Source organism: Taurulus bubalis, assembly GCF_910589615.1.
Source record: "Taurulus bubalis genome assembly, chromosome: 14".
Lineage (NCBI taxonomy): Eukaryota > Metazoa > Chordata > Actinopteri > Perciformes > Cottidae > Taurulus > Taurulus bubalis.
The window spans coordinates 26,126,386-26,152,440 of NC_136602.1; the positions used below are offsets into that span (position 1 = coordinate 26,126,386).

The 26,055-nt window shown below is 42.3% G+C and overlaps 2 protein-coding genes and 1 pseudogene across 3 annotated transcripts in view; all 3 read left to right on the plus strand.

Annotated features, from left to right (window-relative positions):
* fbxw4 (F-box and WD repeat domain containing 4) overlaps positions 1-22,179 on the plus strand; it is a 57,952-nt gene extending 35,773 nt beyond the window's left edge. Inside the window, exons 7-11 of the mRNA XM_079229612.1 lie at positions 871-1,008; positions 4,980-5,121; positions 18,154-18,256; positions 19,081-19,242; positions 20,356-22,179. Of these exons, the coding sequence (XP_079085738.1) occupies positions 871-1,008; positions 4,980-5,121; positions 18,154-18,256; positions 19,081-19,242; positions 20,356-20,834 (1,024 nt within the window). The 3' untranslated portion in view covers positions 20,835-22,179. The remainder of the gene's footprint in view (positions 1-870; positions 1,009-4,979; positions 5,122-18,153; positions 18,257-19,080; positions 19,243-20,355) is intronic.
* On the plus strand, positions 12,260-15,228 carry LOC306746480 (vasopressin V2 receptor-like; annotated as a pseudogene). The gene is made up of 5 exons: positions 12,260-12,369; positions 12,581-12,672; positions 14,550-14,844; positions 14,902-14,970; positions 15,149-15,228. The product of its transcript is annotated as a vasopressin V2 receptor-like (transcript).
* Positions 22,180-25,868: 3,689 nt separating the features above from the next.
* LOC306746858 (sodium- and chloride-dependent GABA transporter 3-like) overlaps positions 25,869-26,055 on the plus strand; it is a gene marked incomplete at both ends in the record, with an annotated part of 18,165 nt that continues 17,978 nt past the window's right edge. Inside the window, one exon of the mRNA XM_079229837.1 lies at positions 25,869-25,998. Coding sequence (XP_079085963.1) covers positions 25,869-25,998 — 130 coding nt within the window. The remainder of the gene's footprint in view (positions 25,999-26,055) is intronic.

The window sequence follows — 26,055 nt, forward strand, 5'->3', positions numbered from 1 at the left end:
GGTGGACAAGCGGATTGGTGAGTTATCAGCACCAATAGGGACGTTGATGTGGTCTGCAGCCACCAGTCAATGTAGGTATGGTACGTACCTTCTGGATCCCCCGTTAGGAGCGGCCTTGCGGGGTTTTCTGCCACCATAACGCAGCCCGAGATAGGCGGGAAATGACGTGGTAGATGGATGTACCATTCATGATCAGGGGCCACACCATGCCTTCATTATATTCCTCACAGTAAACGTGTGTACATTCTTTGTAGGTACTGTGTGATACTAAATGCAGTTGAAGTGGCTTCACCAGATGTGTGTTTTTTGTGAGATTGTTCCTGTGCTGCATACACTCCCAACAATCTCCACATATCAGCTAAAGTTAAAGTAACTGATTGAACCGGATCCTTCTTTATGGGCTGGGAGAGTCAGTAGCATTTTCTATTCAGTGCAGTTTTTCCCATCCATCAATGTTTAGAGTGTTAGATTTCAATTCAAACCAAATTTATTTTTAGTTTAGCGCCCATGATTTAAAGTTAGTTTCATGTTTATTCTCATTATTATCTACTCAAGATAGTCCTCATTATCAGTGTTTATCAAAAAAATGTTTAATGAAATCTTAATCAAAGAGGTAGAAATTAAACACAAAATGTACTACCTTGTGATTTCTGTTAATTGTGTTAATTGTTTCAAGAAATGTTGTAAAAGTCTGTGTTTTGGTGAAATGTAATGCATTTTAAATGAAGCCAAAATAGAGATTGATATTTTCTTTTTATTAGTATTATTTATATTCTCTGTCCATTTTGATAAAATAATAGACATGAAGGCATATGTAGTTCCCGGATGCATCATTCTCATATTTCTCCTCTTGCCCCCTCCTCTCCCCAGGTCTCAGTGTGTCAGCAGTCTGGGCTTAGAGTTCCGTCGTGGGGCCGGTGTGCTGGACATGGTGTTTGAGTCTCCTTCCCAGCTCTTCACCTGCGGCTACGATACCTTCATCCGACTGTGGGACCTCCGACTCCCACGGTACGCCACCATGGTGGTCTCACGTAGGATCTGTTTGTTAAATAGTGACACCCTCAGTGCATCCACAGTGCTTCAGACCTTTACACCAAATCTATCATTGAGGACACTTATGATGGGAATTCGGGGTCTTGTCAGATGGAAGTGTCAGCATTTAAAAAAGGGCTTGAGGTGTAATTTGAAGCGTAAGCTTTTGTCAGTTTGTATGGAAACCATGCAAATAGTGTAAATGAAAGAGCTTGAAGCAGGTGAACTGTCTGCTGATGTGTAAGTCATGAAAGTGATTGGATTCAAAATTGACGAGTAAGCACTAAAAGTAGAATTGCAGAAGATAAAAGCATTTTTTTTAATGTCCTGCATAGAGGAAATGTGTGGTCCTCCAAAGAGGTTTTAGGAAAATCACCAGTTCCAAAGATGCACCGATCTATCAGCCAGCAGTCATAATACAGAGACATAATACAGACTAAATAGACCATATAGAACACATTTCTGACATTGTTTTCAAAATAGTGTCACATTTTTTAAATGTTACATAAATGTCACATTGGGCGTTAATGGTAAAAAAAAAATATTAATAATTACATCATTATAACGTGATTTTTTTGTTTTTTATTTGTTTTAATATGCTTTGGATTGAACAATATAAAGTATGTGAGCTAATTATTATTGAATCAGCCAAATGAACTGAGCAGATCATAATTATTTTTCGTATTGTGTGTCACACCGGGTTCTTCATGACATTTTTAGGTTAACGTCCCGATGTGACGTCTGTGTCACAACTATTTTATCTGATTTGTTTTATGTCAGTTTCTTCAAGAATGTGCTCGCAGCAGGTTCAATACATTAAATGACATGTTCATTAAGCATTATAATTCTTAAATGGGTAAATCTTACCGTTAACAATGAAAAACACACTTTTTTAATTTAGCATTTTCTTCAGATCTGTCACAACCTGGATCAGCCATCTTGGAAAGGTTGTTATGGGAACACAAAATCACATGACCCTGTCACATGACCCACCAAGATGTTCAGTAGGTGTCACTTAGAGACTTCATGAGTTAACACTTAAAGGACGTGTGTCACCGTGGGTCCTTATGGGCTAAAGATAAAGAAAAGTAACAAAAATCATAATTGGCAGTTTGGTTTGTCTGGGTCTCTCTCTCTCAAATAGCTTTATTGGTATGATTTTTTTTTTAAAGACAATATTGCCAAAGCATTAAGATAGCAAAATTACTGTAAATAAGTTAAAAGAAAAGAAAACAGTTGTGTTTCTCTCTCTCTATACACATATATAGATATATGTATATATTTATATTCTGAGCCAGGAGAAACCCTACGAGTTTACTGAAAGCCGTATTCTAAAAAACCACCATGCCGGTAACTTAAACTACAAACACTTATCATTGTGACTGATTGGTCAAGTGTAAGGGCAGCCCTAATATAAGTATTTATGATTTCTAACCATGATTACTAATCTTTTTGACCTCATTCAAACCCACAATGCCAGGTGAACATTGAACTCGGGTCTCCAGTCCGCCCATCGGATTTATCTTGGGTCTAAACCTTGAGTGAGCCAGTCAGCTGGCTGATCTCACAGAATATCCATGTGTACATAGTTTGATGACTTTATGCAGACATGTGCTATCATGAGATGTGAAATCTGCCACAGTTCCCTCATTATTGTCTCTTGTCAGGATGGAACAGCTTCAGAAACATCATTAAAGGCACAGAACTCATTCCCAGCGTTCTGGTTTATCTCCAGCAGTGTGAGCACCTTCAGCCCCGTGATATCCATATTAATGCAGCAGCCCTCTCCTCAGGATATGCCGGCAACATGACTGGGGAGGGCAGCTTTTTTTTTGGACAGCAGGGGTTCAGGTTGTATTTCGGGGGCGGATCAGTCAAGTAAGACAAATCAGATCTGATTGGCAGATCGCTCTGGGGACTCCACAAGGGGCTGGGTTGGGGTGAAGGTTGGCAGAGGGGGGTCCCTCTTAAGATATCAATAATTCATGCGCCCAAACCGAACTGGCCTCAAAAAAGGCTCCCAGGGTCATCCAGGAGGTTTAGGTTGTCTGGAAGTTGGGGGCTCACTGCCAAAGAGAAATGCACTGTGACAGATAAAAAAAACAAATGGTTCCCATGGTGCTTAATAGATCGAATGAAGGATTGTTGTTCTCTCCTCTTCTTCACATATAGTTAGATAAAATCACAATATATGTCATTTTATGTTGTTACAACTATGTATTAAAGCGCATTTTCTCTCCCTGCAAATTAAATACCTTAATAACATCACTGGAAACATAATATTGACATGAATCGGTCCATTGTATGAATATATGTTGGCACTCTAAAAGAAACATGTATCTGATCATGAAGACGTTTAGATTTTCTCACGTTATAAACCCAACAATAACAGTATATACAATAGCATAGTGGGTCTTGGGTAAAGAATATCAAATAGAACGTAATCTAATTGGTAATGAAAGTTACATTTTCAGTAATAACAAGGTGGAACAGCTCAGAGAAGAGGAGAAATATGGTTTTGTACGTTGGAATGAGGTTCAATGGAATCCAGACATGGAGTAGTGATGAGTTCCAGCGTAGCTCAGTGAGGCTGGGGAAGACTTCAAAATGATCATGTATCAACTTCCAGCTCAGTAATAATGTGATTATATGATGCCTACAAGTGACTGATGTCCACACAAATGATTCAATTGAGATTTTTCAACATAAAGTGTTGACTCGTGCATTGCTGCAGAACACGGTTTATTGCTTTGAGCATCAGTGTATATTGTTTATCTTCTCCATAGATCAGATAATCACCTAAACCCATTCATCTACAATATGTTTTCCCCACTTCCCTCTTTTAAGTGTGTTTCACCTTCAGGATGCAACGACAATGGGTGACCTCCGCGTGTTCTAGAACTAGAGCGTGCACTTGTGTGTGTGTGTGTGTGAGAGAGAGAGAGAGAGAGAGAGAGAGAGTCCAGACGTCTTTGCTGCCCCATTGTCTGCCCCCGGTGTCTCTCCATCACTTATTGATGAGGCTGCACTAATGGAGGATCGATGTCTATTGGCAGAAAATACTTATCCCCAAAATACTTCCCCTCTCTTAACCACAGCCACCGCAACCCTGCTCTGCTCCTCACTCAGCCCCTGCACACACACACACACACACACACACACACACACACACACACACACACACACACACACACACACACACACACACACACACACACACACAGCTTGACCTCCTTGTTAACAACAGTATAGAGTTTTTCCTGTAAACAGAAATGTCAGAATTGTCTCTAAAGCTCCACAAACATCCACAGAGATACTAGAAACTTTAGTTTTCAGGGATCTCAGCTGGAAGATTTTTGATTTATACATTTTAGGTATAAAAAAAAAAAAATAATAATCCCAACTACCCAGATTCAGACAAGCTACTGGGGTCATTGGCTGTGTGGAACCATGACACTTTAAGATGGATCAGCTGGTGTCACTTCATTTCATTAATTCAATATTTTCCTATAATTCCATAAAACGGTGCTGCTATGTAATTATAAATGAATAGGAAGGTTCCATGAAACACCTTTGCAATTTAGCCATTATAGAAAAATTGGAGAGTGTTCAATTGTCTCAATCGATTAAGTCCAATTATGTAAATTCCTCTGAAATCAACTTCATAAAAACACAGTTAATTATAATAACTGTCTCTATTTTCCTTTCACTTTAAACAGTCACTAATTGGAGACTTCAAATATGAAATCCAATTGACCTTATTTAGGTTCACCTTCCTTTGTCCAATACATTTTATTTATTTATGTATATGTAATGAACAATAAGTTAAATATTGAAGTTATAGAAAGCAATAGGACACATTGTTTGCATTACTGTTACATTATTTTAATGTGATTATACAACAACTTAAAATAAACTTGACAATGTTGCAAACATGTTGCAAACAGGAAGTGTGTGATGGAGTGGGAGGAGCCTGATGACAGCGCGCTCTACTGCATCCAGACGGACGGGAATCACATGATGGCGAGCGGCTCGTCGTACTACGGTGTCGTACGGCTCTGGGACAAGCGGCAGACCAGGAGCCTGCAGGTATGTCGGCTACATCCCGTCCTCGATGTGTGAATTAACACAGCATTCTACGAATAATAAAATAAATACAATGTCGGAGTTTATAAAGAATGAAGAACTCAGAAGTAAGTCTTACTAATTCCTCCTGCTTTGATCGACCAAAAAAAAGAGCTTTTGGTCGATCGCGTGTGTAAACATAGCGCCGGTGGATAGAATTAGGTTTCACTTTCATTTACATGTTCACAGACGTATTGATAATAACAACAACTCAGAAGATATAAATGGATTTTTCTAAGCTAACGAGAAACGCCATGACTCTTGGTTTTCAGTGATTATATACTGATTGAATATTGTATTCCATTGCTGCCAATTAATCCCCCTAAATGTTACACACACTGAGTGATTGCATGATCTGTTTTGCAGTTCTTCCAGCTGAGCGTGCGCCCGGTGAGCAGCCCGGTGTACTGCCTGAGGTTCAGCAGCTCTCACCTGCACGCCGCCCTGGCCACCTCGCTGCACTCCCTGGACTTCACAAAGAACCCCGTCCGCATCAGATGACACAAATTCATCCGTTTAATCAAGCTGTCTATTTTCGCTCATAATAAACCTTTTGAAAAGGAACTGCTTGTTCTGATCCAGCAACATATTTTCCTTTTTTTTTGGAAGAACTGCACTTTTTTTACATGTCACAGTGATATAATATTCCATAAAGTGGGTGGACTTAGAGGGTGAAAGCAGCAAAGGGCCGAGATATCCTTACTTTTAGTCCCTGGTGTGCTTTTAGGCTCCAAGAACCCTTCCTACTACATTTCCCATAGTGCAACCAGACAGCCTCTTTCATTGGTTAATGCCGGGCTGCAGCCTTTGGTTCTGAAAAGTGAAGCCAACAAGGAAGTGCCTTGAATCTGCATTCTTTCTAATTGTCCTCAACATCTTGAAAAGTAGAGAACATGATGAGCACAGGTTTATCACAATGTTGTTTGTGTATATGTATATATACTCCATGTCTATATGTTCATATATGTTTATATATATGTATATATCTGTACATATTGTGCTGGCAAGCGGAATCCCCGACAAAAAAATAATTGTACACACTAACACCAGCTGCTGCTGTTCCTGGGGCTTATTATCCATAATCGAGATGAATATGTATCCACAGATCCTGTAACAGAAAGTTAAAGAACACACATATTAATATGATTTTTAAATAGCAACAATCTGTTGGCGCTGAAAGGGAGCTGGACAGGACTTCTCTGTCGGCGGTGAGAAGCATGCTGGTGCCTGCCGGGGAAGAAGCGCTAATCCGTTAGCTTGAGGCGCTGTGAGCGCAAATGCTCAACACATCCCAAAGAAAAAGAAACCATGTGCGCACACTGTCTGCAGAGCCAGTGGATAAGTCCCGGTGAGGAAAAACACAGCTCGGCCCTTTTCCTCCCCAACACTTTGGATCCACCCCGAAGCTTTTTGAAGGGATTAAGGCACATTAGCCTCTTGACAAAAAAAACATCTCATCACTTTGGAAACACACTGTTTGGGTTTACATGCATTTGACCCATGCACCTGAGATCACACACCGGAGGGGGATCAGAGCGTTTGACTCCCCCAACACACACACACACACACACACACACACACACACACACACCAAATCCACTCCGTGCAATGTGAGGATCCATTTGATGGACACGGATCAAATCTACGTCATCGCACATCTGGGATTATCGAACCACACGTACAGTGCATCTGGAGTTTTACACACGGGAACGGTGTGTGTGTGTGTGTGTGTGTGTGTGTGTGTGTGTGTGCGTGTGCGTGTGCGCGTGTGTGGTTGTGGGTGGTCAGTTGAAAGGAATGAAGGCTCAAACTGCTCAGGAATGCAGAGTAGATGTATTTAAAGTGACGGCAGCAGTTTCATTTCTTGTGATAACAGTAGTGGTTTCTGGCCGTCGCCATTTTGGTCCTTTGCAACCAGAAGTGACACAAGAAGATGGACCTTAGTAGAACAAACGCTGAATAAGACATTTTTACACCCAAAAAGCTTCCAATTGTCTTTCATCAGAATCACCTTTATTGGAAATATTTATACTAGGCTGCACTCTGGTTCTGAAGAGTGAAGCCAATGCAGAAGTGTCTTGCATTCTCTCTCCTGTCCATCAGGGGGCGACTCCTCTGATTGTATAGAAGTCTATGAGAAAATGACTCTTCTTCTCTCTTGATTTATTCCCTCAGTAAACATTGTAAACATGAGTTTATCATCTCAATCTCTACTTTCAAGTCTTCCTCAATACAGCATGATGTGTTCGTAAATTAGGGTCCATTTAGAGTGAAATAGACCATGAAGCGGAGTATGCTTTGGGCGGGGCTACCTTGTGATTGACAGGTTGCTACCAGAGCCGTATATGGCGTCTCTACGTCACTCCTCCGCTGTCCAGATTTGGTGGGATGTCTATGAATAGGTAGGTATAGCTACGCACACTTGATGGGAACGGCCTGAACAATTTTCTTGTTTTTTTAATTTTCCCTTAGATTACGAACACAATTCTCCGTCGGAGTCATGGGCTATTAGCCTGCTGTTTTACAAGTTTGTCTCCTAGGGATTGTATATTTCATTACTTTGAGGCAATTTTAAAAAGTGTTTGAAAACGTTTGTATTAATTACACCTCATAATTACATTGACATTATCCTGTTTGGCTTTTGAATAATCGGCTAATTTGATTCTAAATGTATTTATATGGCTTTCACCATTAATTTACTATTCATACTATTATTGTATAACACTACAATATATATATATATATATATATATATATATATATAAACATCTTAAATTACTGCTCTTACTGTAGTTCCGTGTAGCTCACTGGTTTCTACGTCCAACAAGGGATTATAAGCATCATTTCATCCGAGGTCAATTTCACTTTGACCTCCAAATAAAGTGCTTTAGATCTTCTGGATAAAATGTTGGTTTGTTTTCATCCTGTCGGATTATCTGACCCGTTGGACAGCAATCATCATGTTCCCAGATCCTAGAGAGTGGAATGGGATCACAACTGGATGAAATAATGGACAAAACCAGACCCTTTAAGTCGTTGTGTAACGACAGCATTCACATCAAAGGAGTGCAAGTGTCAGAAGCATACAGTAGAAGTTGAACCGTGCCGTGTGTGAGTGTGTGCTCTAGCAGCCACACATGTCCCGGGTTGTCCACACACTGTGAGTCTGGGCAGTGGCCGTCCCCGCTGTCCATTAATGGCATATATTAGATCATGTCGTCCATTAGCTAATATGCCAGGGCCACATAAGAGGAGTGGCCAGGGTGCGTACAGACATTGCACACCCATGCAGGAGATGTGACCCCCAGGGACTCCGGACACTTGAATTAATCATAGAGGGCGGGGACGGGCGCCGCCTCCATAACAACACGCTACACGCCAAATGTTCTTGCTGGAGGATTTTGTCAAACATGATCAGTAGTTAGTACTTCAGCCAGGGCCAGTAATACGAGGAAAACCCACACCGACTGTACACTGTCTAATAAAGCTTTTAACAGCAGCGGTAGCGGTGGTGGTGTGGCCAACGCCGCACTGCAGTCACTGCATGGTTCAGTACCTATAGGTTCAGCCTATTGGTTACATGGTGTTAGCGCGTAATAATTATTGGATGCCTGGTGTAGCCTCCGGAAGAACTTAGCCAAACAACTTCTCTCGTTCTCGGAATTTATTTTCCTTGATCACAACCAAAGTAGTAAGCTCTGCAGTCTTGACATCAGGGAGTCGTCCAGTCAACACGCAGGTTGACCGTCCAAAAACACCTCGAACAGCCGGAGGTTCGACTCTTTAATTCACGGTTTTCCGTCATGAACATCTAGCATTTAATTGGCTCTAACCTTTCTAAGAGGAGGCGAATCGTGTCCTCATCTTTTCTCACAAGGCTGGAACGCAACGACCAGTCTGCTTCCCTAATGTCAACATACTGATAACATGTGTGGGTGTTGTAGTGCAGAGCGTGGAACCTTGAGGAACCTTGAGGAACCTTGAGGAACCTTGAGGAACCTTGAGGAACCTTGAGGAACCTTGAGGAACAGACCACCGGACGTTTCTCTGACACTTCTTGTAGACAATATTTGTTGAACTGACATCGAAAAAAGATTACGATGTAGTTCAACGTAAAATATTGCTTTCACACAGGGACGTGAACATTGGTTTCCTGGGTGAAAGTCCCTTCAACTTGCCCAAAGTATATCTTTTCACTTATAATACTCATAACTATACCATGTTACGAACAATAACAGCCGCTTACTACGTCACTTGCCTTGACCCAATGCAGGAAAGCGTACAATGCCAATATTTCTATGGCACCATGGCAGCTGAAGTAAGAAAACTTCATTTAAAATCCAGCTGACATTTGTAATAACGCAAATAACAAGAAATACTCATCCTGCCTCTTTTACAAAAACATTCTAATATTGTTGTTTAGTCTGTCTGAGCTTCCTTTAACGAACATCACTTGCCTTTAAACTCTAAATGGACAAAACCACATTACACTGACGAAAGTACCCACGATGCCACTCCGGTAGAGCTCAGCTTCCTCAGCATGTGTGTTCTCTCTGTAGTAGATGTTTAGGTCCAGTGGATAAACGAGCCTGGCATTGAGCGCTGTGTTTTCTTGTCTGCACATGTCTGTCCTCCTCTGTAGTGTCACTCAGGGTTTGAGAGCTTAGACCGCCGCCTTGCCCTCTCATCCCTGATACCTGTGTGTCGGGTGACATCATCCATTTCAGAAGGTGCTGCTACATCATGAGGCACAAAGCTGCTGTCGAGCGGCGGCCCCATAAAAAAACATGCCACACCGTTCACCCACACACTTCAAACGAGTCTTTGTTTTTTTTGTCTTCTCAAGCAGCTGCCTTTGCTCCGCCTCTCTTTAGTTTCTTGTCTTTCATGGAATATTGTCGAGCACACTGTGCTAACCTTTGGCCTCCTTTTGTTTTAGTTGAGTAAAAATATAATTCCATGTATGATGTGTCGGTTTTTGGTTGGTCTTTATACTGCAGAATATCTATAATTATACTAATAATCTGCAGAAACATACAATATGGATGTGATTTCAAGCCTGCTGGGTTGACACAAACAGAAACATGTCCATAGACGGGACAGTCTGAGGCCCAGCAAAGTGTCCTAACAATTCAACCAGCCGCTGATCCACCTGTTGAGGCTGCTGCTACTGTTGTGAACTTAAATTATAACTTTTTTGCAGGCAATCGGGGAAATACCCACAGAGCAGGGACCTTTTGGCTTCTGGTTCATGTCATGAAGGTCAGGTAAAAGAAGCCCCTGCCCTCCCTGAAAAGTTCCTGCGGTGGAAATAATCTGTTAGATGCTGAATGTAATTGGAGATCCACAAAAACGACGTCAATTGGAGAAGGAAACCCTTTGGGAAAACACACACCTTGCAATGTACATACAGACCTCCTACAGAAGCGGGATACATTCACTTGAGAAAAAAGGATTTGGCCTATTTTTCTGACTTAACAAAATAATTATCTCAAAGTTTTCATGGGAGGAGAGCGGACGCTCTGGAGGCAGACCGTCACTTAGTAGCTGTAACAGCAGCAACAGGAATTTTGCTGATCCGGCGAAGTCTGTTCTGGGCAAATTAACTGTTTTCCATCAAGAAATAGTTCTAACACAGAACTACCTACTGTGGGTCTGTTTGTGAGCAGACTAAATGAGATACAACACCTGAGTGTTAGCTGTTGTTTTTGTTTTGCTTACTACAATATAGTATTTTTCTATACTTGTTCGACATAATTACTGATGAATGACTTTTTCAAAAAAACTATAAAATAACCTTTTTTTGATTTCTTCAACGATGCTGAGGACTATTTGTTTACTTTTTCAACATACTATGACTTCTTTCGACGCTATACAATGCTAACGGTCTAGCTGTTTCCACCTGCTGAGCTAGGCTAACACGCAGTCTGACTCAGACTCTATGCTTAACACACGTTTCTACATCATCTCCTGATCACATTCAAACAGTTTTCCCAGCATGTTGAAGACATTCTGTCCGTGGTTCTTCTGTCCGGCGAAAAAACTCTGAATGGCAGTTGGTCAGCACTTGGTTGACGCCTCACCTGAGCCTTGAGTGGGAACTTCCACGGGTATCGACTCCGAGCGCCGCTCCAGCTCGCCTAAACAAACACGGAGCGACCACTGCAAGCACCTGTCACACGTGGAAATCCACCGGCCTCATGACTCATTCCCTTTCACACAATGGCTAACCTGTAATTTACCCCCAGCACTTAACAGGACCGCCACCGTAACACGAGGAGATGCAAAGAATCGACCGCTGTTTTCTTTGGCCAAGTTCACTTGAGCTGAATGGAGCGGACCACGTCTCTTTTCACTGGATGCGAGGCTTGCTTCCTCCGGCTCGGAGGCCTTTACAGGCCGGCTCCCGGCTGCGGCGGTGGTGGCAGAGCCGGGTTAGGGGGGAGCGGGGGGATCAGGTATCAGAAGCAAACACTCGCAGCTCAAGGTTTTTTTGTGTGGTTTCTGGTCACGTTATTGGGTTGAATTTGTTGGTTCAAGGCTGGCTTTCCTGTGACCTGAGGAGCTTCAGGGGAAGTGGGGGGCCTTCGACCTGGAGAGTCCTGCTGAAGACATATGTGTACCAACGGGGCCATCTGGTGTTCACACGGTGAAGTTCACATGTTGATAATGGTAGCAGAAGTCATGAAAACACTCTTTACCTTGATTCTTAATAATATTGCTGTGGAAGTGAGAAAACTCTAAGAACATATGAAATTATTTTGAACTAACTGAAAACTGCTTTGTGCTTCTGTCACGTGAGTCAGAATGAATCAGAATCATGTATTGGCCAAGTACGTTGCACATACAAGGAATTTGACTCTGTGAAAGGTGCAGAACAATAAACATAGACATAGAATTAAACTGTAAAACAATAAAAATAGAGCGGATGATGCGCTGCAGCTTGCCCTTGTCCTTGGCAGTGGCTGCAGCGTACCAGACGCTGATGGAGGAGCAGAGGATGGACTCAGCGATGGCAGTGTAGAAGTGCATCATGGTCTTTGGCAGGTTGAATTTCTTCAGCTGCTTCAGGAAGAACATCCTCTGCTGAGCCTTCTTGATGATGGAGCTGATGTTCAGCTCCCATTTGAGGTTCTGGGTAATGGTGGAGCCCAGGAAGAGGAAGGACTTCATGGCGTTGATGGGGGAGTCACACAGGGTCAAAGGGAGCAGGTGGGGCTGCGTTCTTAAGGAAATACACAACTATCTCCACTTTATACCACTTTGTATCACGAAAGCACACGTTCACCTGTGAAATCGATTCCGTCACGTAAGACATTCTTTCTTTCTTTCTTTCTTTTTATTACACACGTGACTCGAAAGAGCGCTGCATAAGCATTCATCCACCGCTGAAAATAGTCACCAACGAAAATGTCTGTGCCAGCCCCCAGCCTCCCATACCAAACCCTCCCAGCTCTTATACCCCTCACCTGTCAGTCATTCCCGGGTCCCTGGTGCTCACGGGACCACAGGCCTGTCGGACCTCCAGCGGCCCCTCAAAGACATATCCTCCCTCCTGTCACAAACACACCCGTCCCCCATCCCTCTCGGGCCCTGCCAAACAAAAATAAAGTCACATTGAAGGCAGAGTGGCCGGGGCTCCTGCTTTGCAGATCAGTCAGTGGATACCTGATTGTCACTCACGGGCCCGGGCCCTTAATCCTATTGTCTCTCCAACAGGATTACTCTCTTGTGGTCCTTCTCTCCCTGTGGCTGCGCACAGGAGAAAGGCCAGATTAAGGGGATTAGCGCGTATCCTCCTGACTTGTCAAACTGGGATGTAAGGAACCATTGACTTTCTTGGGGGACCCTGAATGAGCGCAGGCAGAGAGGTGCCTAAAAGAAGAGGTCATGAAAGGCGGCAAACAAGCCCAAATTCCCCGAAAGGACAATGTGATTTGTTTGCTTTTGTCCCCTCGGACTGGGCCGAAAGAGTTCAAAGGAGAAGAGAGCGCCGGGCCAAGAGAGATGGAAGGAAAGGGGAAGAGAGAGGAGGGGAAGTTAATTTTATGTCACTACAAAAGAGATTCATGACTACCTCTGCTGTACGGGACGGTTAAACTGGCCGACTTGAAGAGTGAACACTGGAGGGGCCAGAGCTTTCAGTTATCAAGCTCCTCTTCTGTGGAACCAGCTTCCACTTTCAGTGCGGGGGGGCAGACACGGTCACCTTGTTTAAGAGTAGACTTTCCTCTTTGATAGCTCTTATAGTTAGGGCTGACTCCGTCAGGAGAGGGAGAGTCAGACAACTCCCCTCGCGATTCACGAGGGCAACTCACCCCGTGATTCCGTCAGAGAGATCGTGGCTGTCTGGAGCCAATCCTGCCTCCTACCTCCTGTCTCCTGTCTCCTGCCTGCTGCCTTGGCCCTGCTGATGCCCCTCCTCTCCCGCCTTCTGCTTCATGGATCATGGTTATCTGGATCGTGGACCATGCCTACTACTCATTATATGATTAACTTCTGTCATATTCATGCAATGTGCTGTAACTCCGTTACGTTATTCATTCTGGTCACGTGACATCTATTGCTTCTGTCCATCCGGGAGAGGGATCCTCCTCTGTTGCTCTCCTGAAGGGTTCTTCCCTTTTTTCCCTGTGAAAGGTTTTTACTATCTTTATTTCCCTGATCCGATGTGAGGTCCCGGGACAGGGATGTTATGTGTACAGATTGTAAAGCCCTAAGAGGCAAACTTGTATTTGTGATGTTGGGCTACATAAAATAAACTGAATTGTTTTATAACTATAGAAACATTTGAATACTCACAGAGCATAAGCACTTTATTGTCTAATACAGACATCAGTAATAAGAGCATCTGTGTGCTAATGTGGTAAGAAAAGATGATGTGAAAACAGGATGCAGATAACTTAGTACTTGTTAAAGTGCTGTATAGCTCATTTTGAAGATTGATTACATTAATAGATTAAAGTTCGATATGCATTTTGATTATTGCAACATGTCATGTGATTGAGTCAAATCTCGTCTTTTTCCAATGGGGGTCAATTCTGGTCTTATTTGATATATTTTGTGTATGTCATAAGCCTGAGGATCAGACTGACCCCCCCCTCCCCCTCCATGGCGTTCCTTTCTCAAAGCCACAGTCACTTGCAACACGCTCGCAAAGAAGGAGAAAATGCTAAGATGCCTCTGCTCCAACACAAGATAATGCACAGAAACATATAATGCACGTAAACGCCAGTTGAACCCAGTAGTTATGGGAAATACTGGAAACATCAGGAATGAAATGGGTTCCAGCTGCAACAGTTGAGAAAAGGAAACAGTTGAGGATGGAGACGTGTATGGACGTTTTGCGCTCATCAAAGCTGGGATTCTGGGTTTGGTTTTTGTGCTTGTAGCACGTGGCAATCTTTTCTTCTTGGGCACACTTTGGAAGAGAAGAAAAAGAAACACAAAAAACATTTTATGGTCGCTTTTTTTCCAAGTCCTACCACAGTTTCTCATGGAAATTACTCACACGTTCCGAGACACGGACTTCCTGAAACACCTGCAGGTGGTCTGGATGTTGTATGACAGTGGCCATGACCATAGACCGGTACCATGCGGTTTGTAAGCCGATGGTTTCCTTCTTGAAGGGCTCGTTCAGGAGACACCACAACAATTTACTTCAACATGAAGAGAAAGGCGCTGCAGGTGTGAAGGGGATGTCCAACGCCATGCTGAAGACTGTGTTACTATAATGACACACAGTGTGCTGGAGCCCATTCTTTGTTGTCCAGTTGTGGTCTGCATGGAGTCCCAGCAGTGCGCCTACTCAAGGTTTGTCTAAGTGAGGACCAAAGATGCCTGTCACATTATATTAATAGAGTTATAGATCAACACTGAACAGGATTATGAAGTGTTCATGTCAAGCTATAGTCAACAATTGTGGATTTTATCTCTCTTTTTAGAGCATAAAGTTTGTTTACACATTTTTCCGTCACTCTTTCTCTCACAGGTCCAGTGTTTGCCGTCATCATGCTGCTGGCCAGCCTCAACAGCTGCACCAAGCCGTGGATAAATCTCTACTACAGCTAAAAACAAAAAAAGGATCATGACTATTGTTGTTGTCGTTAATTTAACGGTTTAGAGTCAGCATTACTGAACATGAGTATTGGTTTGAATTTGTGTCGACATCTTGCAGTATTTTGAAAGTTAATGTTTCAGTGTTCTCATAAACAAAAAGCTCATTATGCATGAAAGAATAGTTTCCCATGAAACAAGCTGAGACATGGTGCTTGATGTGTGTTGAAACATAACCCTTATAGGATTTTCAAAATAAAACTGCAATAGAAAAAGCGGTCAAGACATAAAGCTGAAATTTCTTTCACACAGATCTATCTATCTATCTATCTATCTATCTATCTATCTATCTATCTATCTATCTATCTATCTATCTATCTATCTATCTATCTATCTATCTATCTATCTATCTATCTATCTATCTATCTATCTATCTATCTATCTATCTATCTATCTATCTATCTATCTATCTATCTATCTATCTATCTATCTATCTATCTATCTATCTATCTATCTATCTATCTATCTATCTATAATTCACTGAAGTAAAGTAATGCCATAATATAGAAGCAAGCCGTTACAAGTACAAGTCCTGCATTTAAGGTTTTACTTAAAGGAATAGTGTGTAGCATTTAAGGGGATCTATTTGTAGAAATGGAGTCTCTTTTAAATATAAAATCTCTTTTAAATATAAAATAGGTACATTTATAATCGCATGCATATAACATGTGTTGTGTTTGTGATACCTTGTAAATACGCCGTTTATATGGAGCGGGTCTTCTTATATAAGCTACTTGAAGTACCAAAGTAATTTTGCAGGAATTTGGCGTACATGGTTAATGCAGATAAACAGACCAGATTTTTCTCAAACTTTTCTCAGATAATTACCTCGTTAATCAGAAAAACAGAGCACAGTTTGTTTTTTCTTATGTAACTTGAATGCAACACTTCCGTATGTTTACTGCTGTTGCCGAGGTAAAATTGACCCCGCCTGCCTGGTGACAGATGTTGCTCGGGTCCTTGAAGGCACCATTTCAGTGACAACAGAATTGGCCAATCGCTGTCCAGTAAATCCATCTGCGTTGAAGAATGGGCCAATGGCTGAGAGCGCGAGCGATCAGGTTGTTGCAGTTCAGCCCGACTTGTTTTGTTTAGGTTATCCACCGAGACTGACGTTTTGTTAACAATGCGACTGTTAATTAACAGTTTTGCGGTTAAGATATACTAATATCTTATATTTCATGGCAATGGGGTCATTTAAGTTCATCGCTGGACAAGAGAATTCAGCGACAGAGGCCACAGTCATAGAGGTAAATACTAACTTAGTCGACGTTTTTTGAACAGCTAATGTTAGCTTAGCTAGCTAAGAACATTAATTTAGTTAGCCTATTGGCTAAAACTTTTTAGCCCGAGTTGGACTCACCTTTATTGCTAGTTACGAGCTCGTGGGTTGATAAACTAAAAAAACGCCCCTGCTTGGGAGGCCAGTTTTATTCGCCTCTGCAGTAACAAACATGGATAATGAAACTAAAGTTAGCAGTGCTGTTGACATAACATAAGTTAGTTAGGTTAGTATATTAGAAGCTAACTCAGCTAGCGTTAGCAGGGTTGGTCAATAACAATCTTTTTGATTGCAAGTCAGAATCATAACGTAACTCCTGAAACAGCGAGGTGTCGTATTCTGTGACGGGGTATGACTGCGATGTACATATTAATGTGAAATCCCTGCTGAGATGGTGTTAAGCGATAGATTTAGCATGGACAACAATACTGAGGTGAGCTCTCTAAAGAAATATAAACCCCAGTGACACTATCTAAATGTGATTACAGATATCAAAACAGAGAAGACGTATTGATCACTCGTGGTATTAAACTCATGCTGATGGTTCAGACTGTGAAATGGAACGAGAAGGTCTGCAAGCACTAGTTTTAAAATCAGGAAATCAGTGATGAATGGAAGTGACACAGACATCTAACATAACACCAGCTGATTAGCTGTATATCCTTGATGGGAGAGTTTTACTGCTGCAGATATGCCATCTTAGTTTAATGTGTAATCCTCAGCCCTGGCCTGTGTTACACAGTGCAGTTGGGTGTGAGAGCTGCAGCAGCGTTTATATGTGACATCTGATCCAAGAGGCTCTGCCCAGTTGGATCCAGAAGAGATTTCTGGGCAGCTTGAGCTCAGGTCTGTTTACTAGGTCTGGCAACAGTATGTCAAACAGAGACATATAGGTGAGAGGTGAGACGGTTAGGTCCACAGAAAATTAATCAGAAACCACTTTTGATCATCAGTTGATCGTTTAAGTGGAGGTCAGGGCTGTGTGATGTTATTCATAGGCTGTCACACACCTACAGTATGTCAATTGTTAATAATCATAGGACAATATTTAAGTAGCTCGCTGCTGCAGCTGTTGTTCATTTAATAGTTAATGTTACATGCTGTAGTGCTGCTAACATGTTAACTATGTTTTAGTATATTATGACACACAATCAGGTTTAGAATTGTGGTTATTATAATGATGTTCTCATTGTAGCATAATAATAATAATAAAAGTGTAAACCATGATATTTTCCAAGATGGTTATTGTACTATTACAACCCTACCGACAGTAATGGTGTCTGAATAAATAAATGGTGCTCAAAAGTACATTTCAAAGTAAGCAAGTTTGCGCGTGTGTCATTTTTATTATAAAAAGTAAGACAGAAAATATTGATGTGCTTACGATGCAAGGTGTTATGAAAAGCAATTATTTTTCTTCTTTTTCTTAATAAATGCCCTACTCTTGGTATTGCCATGCCAGAATGCATTTATGTTGTTTCCGTTGCCTCTTGGACCCAGTGGTCGTGTGTGTGTGTGTGTGTGTGTGTGTGTGCGTGTGCGCGTGTGTGTGCATGTGTGCATGTGTGTGACAGAGCGGTGTGTGTGTGTGTTTACAGGCCAGGCTGGTGTGCCAGGGAGTAAACAATCACAGCTACGTCTGCGAGTCGGGTCACTGCTGTGGAGAGACGCAGTGCTGCAGCTACTACTATGAACTGTGGTGTGAGTTACCTCGTCATGACACTGTTATCACACGACATGAAGCAGGAGCGTACAGAACTGCAAGCGCATAAATGTGTCAGACCCATACAGAATGGGTCTTTTGCTATATTGTTTTAGTTTATGCACAAACATTACAGTCTAAAATAGAGGAAATCTGAAATGCAACAGAATGGAGGACGCAGATTGAGGATCTATTGTTGGATAAAGATCAGGAGTTTTACCAGTTAGGCGAGTGGAACCGGCACCGCGACTAATCCATCACATACAGCACTTGTTTTGGGTGAGTGATGCACTGATATCGGGTATTGGGCTGATACTGACTGGATCAGGTATCGGTGACAATGAGGTCGATCTATTGAGTTCAGCTCTTTGTTTATTCACTATATCTGTTATATGCTGTCATTTTAATTCCTGTTGAAGTTTTGACCAATATGAATGGGTGTTGTTAGGATTTTATTGATACTAGTACTCTTATCGATTCTTCTTATCGGTTCTTTTTTTATTATGTTGTGAGAGAAAAAGGGAAATTATTAAGCTAAGAATGGACATTGCTTTATTATTCTTGTTTGTGAACATATAGTCTTTTTTTGAGCAGCAACTTCCAAAATCTTTTAAAAGATACGTTCGCAAGCTAAACAGTTAGCCAAGTGGTTAGCTTTCATAGATTAGCCAACTCTGTATGACATCGCTGACGTTACTGCCATGGACAGAGGATGGACGCAGTCAAAAACTACTATCTTTGACTTATTTTGTCAATGAAAGAATGAAGTAAAAACAAAAAGTCTGGATGTGTACTAAGTGTGTCTGCACTGTGGGCCCTGCAGGGTTCTGGCTGGTCTGGGCTCTGATCATTATCCTGACGGGCTGCTGCATCTGTCAGCACTGGCGGTCCAAGCAGCGCTTCCAGCAGCAGCGCCGGCAGAACGAGATCAACCTCATCGCGTACCGAGAGGCGCACAACAACTCCCAGCTACCGCTCTACCTCAGTGAGTCTGCCTCTGCACATTCCACACGCGGCTAGTTTCTACCTCTCTGACACACGGCGACATCTCGGTTCTCAGTCCTTGATTTGTGTAGAAATACATTCAGCTGGAGATTATATGAGGCGTTATCAGTCAGCAGAGGAAGACACATGGAGTCAGAGTCTTTCAAAGTTACAATCTTTCGTCCAAAATTGCTGCCAAACAGCAACATAGAGCTGAGGGGAACTGAAGAGCTGGTGATGTTTGACCCCGTTTTAAAGTTGTATCATTTGATTAGTGCGGCTTTAACCTCTATGGTCATGTTTTGAGCAAGTCCTTTGCAATCGTGAGAATTTTTGAGTAGGGAAACTGTATTAGGGATTGAGTTTAGCTAAACACCATCGGTCTTTGTACTGAGACCCAATTGCGGGGTCTCTGACTTTGAGACCCCGCAAAGTCTGCGAGGGTTCAGAGCTTGTTACATTTTGAGGAATGCAAGCAGATACATTTCGTTATTGAAGCTGTTTTGACAAAAACGAGTACCGTAAAAGTTGGGTTACAAGCCGCTACTACCTTCGGTCAGTGTCCCCTGTAGCTCCCTGCTGTTGTCAGCTAGCGCTCCTGCTAGCGCTCCGCTAGTTCCCCGCTAACTTCCACTAGCGCTCCGCTAGCTCCCCGACAACCACCGAAGGTAGCGGGACCAGCCCCGGTTCGACAGAAGGGACGCGGGCAGTAGTAGCAGCAGCGGCCAGTAGCAGCAGCAGCGGGGAGCTAGCAGTAGCGCTAGATAGCGCTGCACCTAGCTTGCTACAGCGGGGACACTGGCCAGAGGTAGGAGAGGCTTGTAACCCGGCTTTTAGGTAAATAGATATTTGACGATCGCCTCTCATCTTGTCAGGCAAGAACCTGGAAGACACTCAAGGCAGGGAGTCAAAAAAGATCAAATAGATACCCATATTTGTTCGTGTTATGACGTCGTTAAGGTAGTGCGATGTGGCCCAGCAAAGTGTTTTTGAAGCCTCTCGCATTCTTTAAGGGATGTCGGTTCAGTCCCTGAGGGTTTCAGGCCTCGGAGACTCTGTCAGGTGATCATGACGTGACTCGTATTTCATCCTCGCCTGTGTTGTCGTTCTCCAGGATTCCTGCCAACCTACCTGCTGCCGGCGTACGAGGAGGTGGTGGACCGCCCCGTGACGCCGCCTCCCCCCTACACCCCTCTGCAGTCAGCGGCCGCACCCACGCACCCGCCCGAGGAACCTCCCGGCTTTGGCCCGGCCGTCTCCGACCCCGGCGACGCGCCGCCGCCCGCCACTCCGGAGGTCGCTCAGACCCGCCTCCACGGCGCGCACAACCCCAGCAAGGACTCGACGCCGGGCCGGTACCGGCGCTTCACGGGGGACTCCGGGATCGAGGTGTGCGACTGCCAGGAGCTGTGGGATCAGAGCAGCCTTCTGGAGACGGAGGAAGAGACAGAGGATGAGGGGGCGGGGCCAACGGAGGGCCGGTGCGAGCGCTGCGGCCCCGACGCTAGGCGCGGCCACGACGGCGGCGCAGTCATTCGTGAAAACACAAACGGACACACGGCCACGGAGACGGAGCCGCGGGCTCTTAGGTAATCCACCGTGAGGTCTTTTTAATATCTGCAGTCCGGAAACTCTGCAGCGGTCACTGATGAGAAAGGCACACTGTTGGTGCTGTGTGTGTGCGGGTATGAGTACATATTTTAAAGGTTTCTAAAAATGTAAAGCTACATTATGCAACTTCTGGTTGGAAGCAGAAGGTACGGTTTAAGCCAAGCTCCGCCCCCTCCTCATTTTCCAGTTGAAGTTTGTACGGTTGCTCCCGTTGACGAGCTTGTCTGATTTTCAATGTTCTCCTGCCAGGAAGCAGCACTGATGTTCATGTTTTGTTTGTGTTCAGTTATTTGTTCTCACCTTGACTTCCACGGTTCTCTAATGTTGTCTCGCGGTTCTCTAATGTTCCTCTGTCACTGCCTGTAGCATCAGACTAGAGCTCCACCAAGACCAATACTTAGTTTTTCTCAATCCAAATGTATAATGACGATACATTATCCTTAATTTAAAAAGATGTTTGTTCCAAAAAAGTTATTTATAAGGATCCCGTGAATTTGATTCAGACCCGACCGTCTCACAGTGTAAAAGCAGCTGAACTGGCCTTGATTAAGCCTTGATTCTGGCTTAACGCTCATACATCAACCATCTGCTGTCGTGGGGTAGCAGGGCGTTGTAGTTCTTCAGCATTAATGTGAAGAAGTACCTCAAGTTATCAGGTATTTCTTTTCTTTTTATGTGCCAAAAACAGCTACCAGCCACCCCGAAACGACCACTTCATATGTAAGTTGCACATCATAACCTTCAAGAGGTCCGTCTTCACTGGAGCGAACGCGAAGATGTCCGTCTAGAATCTGTAATCTGTCCATCCATCAGTGCTCAACGGGAACGGCCTTTGAACTACAACAGAGTCTGTGTGGAGGTCCCTGAGAGAGTTTTTAAAATGCACATGCCTTAGTCAGACGGCTCCTCCTTTAGTACACGATGTTAGTCGCTCCCTGCTTGTTGGAGTCCTCCGTCCGTAACGCGGCTCTGTGAGGCGCCGTAGTGCCATAGCAACGTGTCGCCTCGTGAGTAGAACTGTGATCACAGCGCTAGTCATTTAACTCATGTTCTGCACACCGCAGCTCAAGCCATGACCAAACTCAGAGATATGCAAAGGAGACTGTGTGTGTGTGTGTGTGTGTGTGTGTGTGTGTGTGTGTGTGTGTGTGTGTGTGTGTGTGTGCAAAGGGAACGACTGACTGAACACTCCGCCTATAGAGTGTGTCCTCCGGTTGAGTCAGTGGAGCGTTTCCTCACCTGCAGCGTTGAACTCGTGGCCGTCAGCAGCCGCTGCTCCACTCTGTACTTATGCTCTTTATAACCCACCAAATAAAATCTATTTTTCTGTCGCATTTTTGTATAACATAATAAAAGTTATGGAAAACACGTGTCTACTATCCTTTTTCTTTCACTAGACTTCAGATGACTAAGACGAACAAGCAAGGTGTACCTAATAAAGTGAATGTATATATACTACACATAGTGTGTACTATATGTATATTTACTATACATACTCTATGGATATATACTTCACATAGTGTGTACTATATGTATATTTACTATACATACTCTATGGATATATACTTCACATAGTGTGTACTATATGTATATTTACTATACATACTCTATGGATATATACTTCACATAGTGTGTACTATATGTATATTTACTATACATACTCTATGGATATATACTTCACATAGTGTGTACTATATGTATATTTACTATACATACTCTATGGATATATACTACACATAGTGTGTACTATATGTATATTTACTATACATACTCTGTATGTATACTACACACAGTGTGTACTATATGTATATTTAGTAAATATACATATAGTACACACTATGTGTCGTATATATACAGAGTATGTATAGTAAATATTATTTAGGTGTATATTTACTATAGATACTCTATGGATATATACTACACATAGTGTGTACTATATGTATATTTACTATACATACTCTATGGATATATACTACACATAGTGTGTACTATATGTATATTAACTATACATACTCTATGTATATATACTACACATAGTGTGTACTATATGTATATTTACTATACATACTCTATGGATATATACTACACATAGTGTGTACTATATGTATATTTACTATACATACTCTGTATATATACTACACATAGTGTGTACTATATGTATATTTACTATACATACTCTGTATAATACTACACATAGTGTGTACTATATGTATATTTACTATAGATACTCTATGGATATATACTATACATAGTGTGTACTATATGTATATTTACTATACATACTCTATGTATATATACTACACATAGTGTGTACTACATGTATATTTACTATACATACTCTGTATATATGCTACACATAGTGTGTACTATATGTATATTTACTATACATACTCTGTATATATACTACACATAGTGTGTACTATATGTATATTAACTATACATACTCTATGTATATATACTACACATAGTGTGTACTATATGTATATTTACTATACATACTCTATGTATATATACTATACACATTGTATACTATACACACAGTGTATCTTCTACTATATAGTATACACTATGTATAGATACTATAGTATCTATACAGTGTATACATACACTGTATAGATACTATACAGTGTATAGTTACTATTCAGTGTATAAATACACTGTATAGTGACTATACAGTGTATACAATGTTTATATACATTGTATAGTCACTATACACTGTACTGTATACAGCACAGTGTATAGTGACTATGCAATGTATACATACTATATACTAGTGTACAGTATGCTGTAGCTGACTTGTCTTACGCTCACTGCACATTATTCTACTGGCAGAACGTGTTCAGTCATGTGATGTAATGAGTCAAGTAACTCAGTCAAGAGGACATAATACGTAAAGTTTGAAGTACTCTTCACACGTTTTATTTAGTTATTTAAACTCAAGTGTAAATGTACGACACACAAAACAAAGTATTTGTTAGTACAACATACAATACCTATTCAACTTTACTTGCATGAAACCTTTTCTTGTTTTTTTTTCTATGTAAAGTTCTAATTAGATGTTACAGCGTGGGAACTTCACTCAGGTAAACATGTGACTGCATGAGCTGTATACAGATGTTTTGACATCATCTGTAAACGGGATCATTTAAAGCAGTAGAGCAAAGAGGAAATCCTGCTCAAGGCTTTTATTGTTCACTTTCCCTCATATGGACCCTGTTTGGAGACGCTGCGTCCTTCAGGACGCTGTAGCAGACCTCCACCACCAGAGGGCGCAGCAGCACAAGACCTGTCAGGAGAGACAAGTCCTGACTGTCTGACATCTCCTATTTCTACTTGTCTCTTTATTGGGGAAAGAAACCATTTGTCCTCCAAAGTTGGGCTTGTTGTGACGGTCAATAACGACAGAACAGGAATATATTTCAGTCATTCATTTATTAGTCATTGATTTTTTTTTTTTTTCAGGGGTTCAAAATCTTTTTTGCGCCAGTGTTTCTGAGATAGGAGTGAGCCATCTCCACAATAGAAGATCTTTTATGTGACGTGTCGAGTCTTCTTGGCCAATCAGCGTCCCGTTTCTCGACATGCGCTCTCTGTACCTCTGCTAGCGCTCTGCCTCCGTTAGCACCCCCCACCCCGCTGTCCTCCTCCGGGCGCCAGGAGTGAAGCTTGCCCAGAGCGCCACATGAGCTCGGGCCGGCGCTGTTTAGGCTCCTCTTGGCGGGCCCTGCTCCAGCAGCTATAGGCCTCCATGGCGAAAAGAAAGGCAGAGCAGGCGCCCCAGAAAAAGGTCTGCCTAACGTTCAACATGAGTGGCTAGATGAAATAGTCCAAACTGACACAGGCAGGATGACACTTTCAGACATATTTAAATATGAAGAAAGGAGTGGCGTGATCTGCAAATCTTGCTCGGAGGCAAAAGCGAAAGGAGACTTTGTTTCTCTTTTGGTTAACCTGTTTTTCAGATGCTGTTCTTCAGAGACATCTTCCATAGGCCTGCAGACAAGATGAGCCACATAGCCAGATAGGCCTATCTCCCTCAATTACATGTTTTGTAGCCTAGTTTGTTGCAAACCACTCCAGTTATTAAATTGTTTATATAGGCTACCTTTAGGAAAAATGACACCATGTCAATTTAATAGGCCTATAATTATTGTTAAGCACTGCATTAGCATTTTTCTTTCAATGAAGTTCCACTTAAATGTTGTACCCGCTGAGAAATGACTAAACACCTTTGATACTTATATTTTTTTATATATATCATTATCAGTCATAGCCAGTGAACCAGTCATAACCTCCCCTTATTGAAGTTCAACAAAGATCCTTTAAGTTCAACTAAACTGACTGGTAAAACACCATCGTTAAAATGTTCCCAAAGTCCAGCCATTATAAAGGATATTGAATAAATATCAACCATGTATACATATTGATGCATTTGCTGTCATCTCTTTGAATCCCCTATGGCTAACCAGGCTTGTGGTCATTTTCGGCAGGTCCCGTGGTTGTGGGAAAAAAATTAGAGGGAACATTGATTAGGGGTCTAAAGAGTTGAGGGTCGGCAGCAATGCAACACATATTTCATCATAATTAACTTCCACAGGACATGGAGGTGGTGGCAGTAGTTGCTGTAATTATTTTGTGTTTAATTGTTGTTTTGTAATCCATCGTGTTTCACAGGCAAAAAAAAAAAGACAGTGATTCCTCTAATGGTCAAAGAATAAACGTCAGCTTTTTAGACGATGCAGATTCTTGTTGTTGAATGTTTTGTTCCATGATGCACTGAGTTGGAATGGAAATGGCATTATAGTGTGTTTGAGATACAAATCTTGATCCCTGCTTAAAAATTGCATTTAACGGCCAAATGTCTTTTGTTTTTTCAGTGCACTTGTTCTGAGCATTCCTCCAAGTTGTCATGTCTGCTTCCTGTTATCAAAGCCACAGCCTCGGGCTAAACGAGTGCAGAGAACTCTGTCGGGTTTCAGTCACAGCGGATCAGGGGACTGAAGAAGGAGCACAGCGATGGAGACCGGAGTGAGGCAGAGGGAGCAGTGGAGGAAGAAAAGAGAATATATCCTGGCAGCAGCAGGCAACGTGGTGGGCCTGGGCAACGTGTGGAGGTTCCCCTACCTGTGCTACAAGAATGGAGGAGGTAAGCTGCAAGTCCATACTGGAATATTTGAGATGATTGAAATATATACTGTGTGTA